This window comes from Parasteatoda tepidariorum, chromosome X1, assembly GCF_043381705.1.
Source record: "Parasteatoda tepidariorum isolate YZ-2023 chromosome X1, CAS_Ptep_4.0, whole genome shotgun sequence".
Classification (NCBI taxonomy): domain Eukaryota; kingdom Metazoa; phylum Arthropoda; class Arachnida; order Araneae; family Theridiidae; genus Parasteatoda; species Parasteatoda tepidariorum.
The window spans coordinates 76,654,634-76,659,208 of NC_092214.1; the positions used below are offsets into that span (position 1 = coordinate 76,654,634).

The 4,575-nt window shown below is 33.1% G+C and overlaps 1 protein-coding gene across 1 annotated transcript; it reads right to left on the minus strand.

Moving 5' to 3' along the window:
• Nucleotides 1-407: 407 nt before the first annotated feature.
• Nucleotides 408-4,313, minus strand: LOC107448150 (uncharacterized). Its single transcript, XM_071187278.1, has one exon. The coding sequence runs from the start codon at nucleotides 4,311-4,313 to the stop codon at nucleotides 408-410; it is 3,906 nt and encodes a 1,301-aa protein (XP_071043379.1).
• Nucleotides 4,314-4,575: the final 262 nt, after the last annotated feature.

Below are 4,575 nucleotides of genomic sequence, written 5' to 3' on the forward strand. Positions count from 1 at the left end.
ATAAATGTCACTAACCTTGCAATCTTTGTTGATGAGAATATACAATGTAAAAAGTCCCTTAACTCAGTACTTCAATATGTTGTTTGGTTGAATAACACAGAGGCTAATGCCGGCAAATAAAGTATTTATTAAAACATAGTATGAGGAAACAATAGTTCGCACACACAGTGCTACACATCTGAATCAACCAACAACCAGTCAGCTTCTTCAACAAATATATATCGATACCCCCTATCGGGAAGTCGTTGTATTACATTACGCAACTCCAACTTAACTGAGAAGGAGAGGAAAAATGAGATTTTATTTGCATATTAACAACACTCCCCCTGCGAATAAATACACATTTTTCCACAAAATATAAAACATAAATAAACTAAATTTCTCATACAACTTAAACTTATTAACAATTAATCAATTAAATTTATTTGTGACACAGTCCAAGTGAGCTTGTCAAAAGTTACAGCTTTAGTTAGGAAATCTGCGATCATTTCGTCCGTTTGCACATACTCTACTTTAATAATTTTGCCAATTATATCCTTTACGTAATGAAGTTTCAAATTTATATGTCTCGTTCTAGAAGATGATTTTGCACTATTCAACCAATCAATTGCAGATTGATTGTCAGACGAAATGGTCACAGGTTTCTTTACAAATATAGAACAATGCAATTCTTCCAATAAATTTAATATCCACATTAGTTCTCTACAGACACCACCTAAAGAAACAAGTTCCGTTTCACAAGTAGATAGAGCAACTGTTTTTTGTTTATTGCTCTTCCATAAAATTAAAGAATCACCTAACATTACAATTTCTCCTGAAAATGATTTCCCATTTTCAGCATTTCCCCAGCTTGCATCGGCATGAGCATTCAAAAGTCCTGATTTGTTACTAAAAAATAATTTTTTATCCTTTGTACCATTGAGATATTTTAACACTCTTTTAGCTAAATTAAAATGTCGTTTCTCAGGTTTATGATTAAATTGAGATAAGTAGCTCATGACAAATGCTAAGTCTGGTCGTGTTCTGTTCGAGAGATATAAAAGTTCCCCTATTAATTCTTGATATTGTGTTTGGTTAACCATTTCGTTTGAACAATTAAAACTCCTATCCTCACCTCTTACGATTGGTGTTTTTACACATTTAGAATCAAACATACCATGTTTCTGCAGTAAATAGTTTATATATTCAGTTTGAGACAAAGTTACGCCCTTCTCACTTTTATTTATTTCTATACCTAGAAATTTATTCTCTTTACTTTCTTTCACTTCAAATATCCGAGATAATTTTCCCACTATATCATTATACATTTGCAAATCTGAATAAATAACTATTAAGTCGTCTACGTATATTCCAATATAAAAATACTTAGAATTCTCTATTCTAGTGAAAATACAATTATCCGAAGCTAGCTGTTTTAAACCAAGCTTTTCTAATTCCCGTTTAAGATGTAAATGCCAATTTCGACCTGATTGTGGTAATCCGTAAAGACTACGTTTTAACTTGCATACTTTATTTTCACCATACAAATGTTTAAAACCTGGGGGAATAGTCATATATACAGTTTCTTCCAAATTACTATAAAGATATGCAGTTTTAATATCTAAAAATTTTACTTCTAAATTTAATTTGGCAGATAATGCTAACAACAAACGCAAAGATTCGGTACTTAACACGGGTGAATAAGACTCTAAATAATCACGATTTTTTACTTGATTAAAACCTGCTGCTACTAACCTAGCTTTGTATTTATTTTCTTTCATAGTAAAAACCCATTTACTCTTGACAATTTTTACATTTTCAGGCTTATCTACTAGATCCCAAACATCGTGTTCGTGAATAGAATTTAATTCTTCATTCATTGCTTTTTCCCATTTTAACCAATTTTTATCACGTTTAGCTTCATCAAAATTACCCGGAATATTAGTTACTAAGTTTGAACTTGCTTTTTCCTTTATTCTATCTGATCGACGTACACCTAGCTCTAGTAACCTGTTTTCGTCTTCAATTATTCGTTGTTCATTTAATTCCCTAATTTTTTCTTTAGTTGAACCTACTGGACGACCGCGAGTTTTAGTTTCACTTAGATCTCGGGTATCTTTCAAATCCAGTGGAAATTCAAAACCTGTATTTTGGTCTTCTACATTAGTTTGAATATTAAAAAATTCATCGATGTCATTAGATTTATCCTCACTAAACAAATTACTACTACCTAATAATTTCTCATTAAATTTTACTGAACGCTCTTCGATTACTTTATTTCTTTCAGGGTCGTAAATACGATAAGCTCGTCTTTCATTCGAATATCCCAACATAATACCCTTTTTACCTGGAATAGAAAGTTTGTGTCTTAAAGCTTTAGGAACGTGATAGTATACTGTAGATCCAAAAACACGTAGATATTTATAGTTCTGCTTTTTATTAAAGAATAATTCTTTTGGAACTTCAGTTTTACCTTTTCGAGGAGTTAGGTTAGTAACATGCGTTGCATAGGCTATTGCTTCAGCCCAAAAATTTAAAGGAAGTTTACTATCATAGATTAATGTTCTAGCTCTATCTAACAAAACTCTATTAGCTCGTTCAGCTTTACCCAAACTTTCTGGGTTGTACGGCACAGATTTTTCATGTGTAATTCCGCATTCAGTGAAATAAAACTCAAGATCTTTGTTTACAAACTCAAGACCATTATCACTACGGAATTTCTTAATTTTCTTATTTATTAAGTTTTCAAATTTCAACTTAAAACTTACAATTTTATCAAATACTTCGGTTTTGTTCTTAAGAAAATAAGTAAAATACATGCCAGAAAAATCATCTACTAATATTAAAAAATATCTTGAATTACCTAAGGACTTAACTGGGAATGGTCCACACAAATCACCATGTATTAATTCTAAAGTTGTTGAACTTTGAGGAGTTAAAATACTAAAATGAGGTTTTCTGGTAATCTTAGAAATATCACATGATTCACAAGACAATTCATTATCAATTTTTAAATTTAACACTTTACACATTTTACGCATATAATCAGCATTTAAATGACACAATCTTTTATGCCAAATTACATTCATTTCAGCGTTATTTTTAACTTTGTTACACTCAGAAAGACATACCTCGTTATTAACATTAGGTTTTAGCTTAACTTCTAATTTTTTATTCACATTTAAAGCTTTCAAAACTACGCGTCCATTAGGAGCAATAATTAATACTGAGTTTGAATGTGATTTTACATTAAACCCCAAATCCATTAAACATGTAACTGACAGTAAATTATGACGTAATTCTGGTACATACAATACATTACTAATTATAATTCTTGCATTATTACTTAGTGAAATAGCTTTAACAGTTCCGGTTCCTTTAGTATCTAATGTAAAAGTCTTACCTGCCTGGTATATTTTACTGTCGCAAGCATCTATAGATTCGAACCAGCGTTCATCCTTGCACATATGAGACGTGGCTCCGCTATCCAGGATCCAACATTCGTCCACTTGTCCTTTCTGTTCAGCTGAAACTAAGGCGTAATCATCTGGAGTAGCACTTTCGGATACCAATGTCTCTTGAAAATTTGGTTTTCGGCGACCTTTTGCTCTGCTGGTCGATGTTTTGTAGTCTCTATCTGTTCCCACTTCTTGATGTTTCGAATAACAATCCCTTGCTATATGTCCCGGTCGTCTACAGGAGTAGCAAATTTTTCTAGGTAAACTCTTCTTCTGAGTAGCATATGCGGATTCCAAATTTCTATGTCCACGGGATTTCTGTAGTAAATCTTTTTCTTCTTCCCTTAAGACTTCAAGTATTTCTTCTATCGACTTTTCTCGTTGCGTTTTTAAAACTTGTTTTATGCGCTCATATTTTCCAGCTAGACCTCTGACCGTGTAGAACACTAATTCTCTGTCAGATATTTTCAGTCCCAAGGAAGCACACTTAGTCGATAATCCTTTAGCTCGAGCTATATAATCGTTTACGGCTTCTGAATCCAGCATTTCTAAGCTCTTAAGTTCGGCACCCGCATCAATCTTTCTATCTTCCTCAAGCCCAGTGTAGGTAGTTTTAATTCTTGTCCACAAAGCTTTTGCATTCTTTTCTTCTGCATATTGCAAAGCCTGTTCGTCTGATAGAGACAATTTCAAGTATGATACGGCATCTTGGTTTGTAGTTTCCCAAACTTGCAATTTACCAGGGTCAGTTGGAGCTTCCTCTGTCACTGCCGACATTAGTTTCTTGAGGTTCAAAACTGCTTCCATTTTCATGGCCCAAAGATGATAATTAGTTCCAGTCAACTTCGGAATTCCAAAAGCTAAGTCTTTCTCCATGATGATCGTAAACCACGCTCTGCTACCACTGTTGTTTGGTTGAATAACACAGAGGCTAATGCCGGCAAATAAAGTATTTATTAAAACATAATATGAGGAAACAATAGTTCGCACACACAGTGCTACACATCTGAATCAACCAACAATCAGTCAGCTTCTTCAACAAATATATATCGATACCCCCTATCGGGAAGTCGTTGTATTACATTACGCAACTCGAGCAACTTAACTGAGAAGGAGAGGAAAAATGAAATTTTATTTG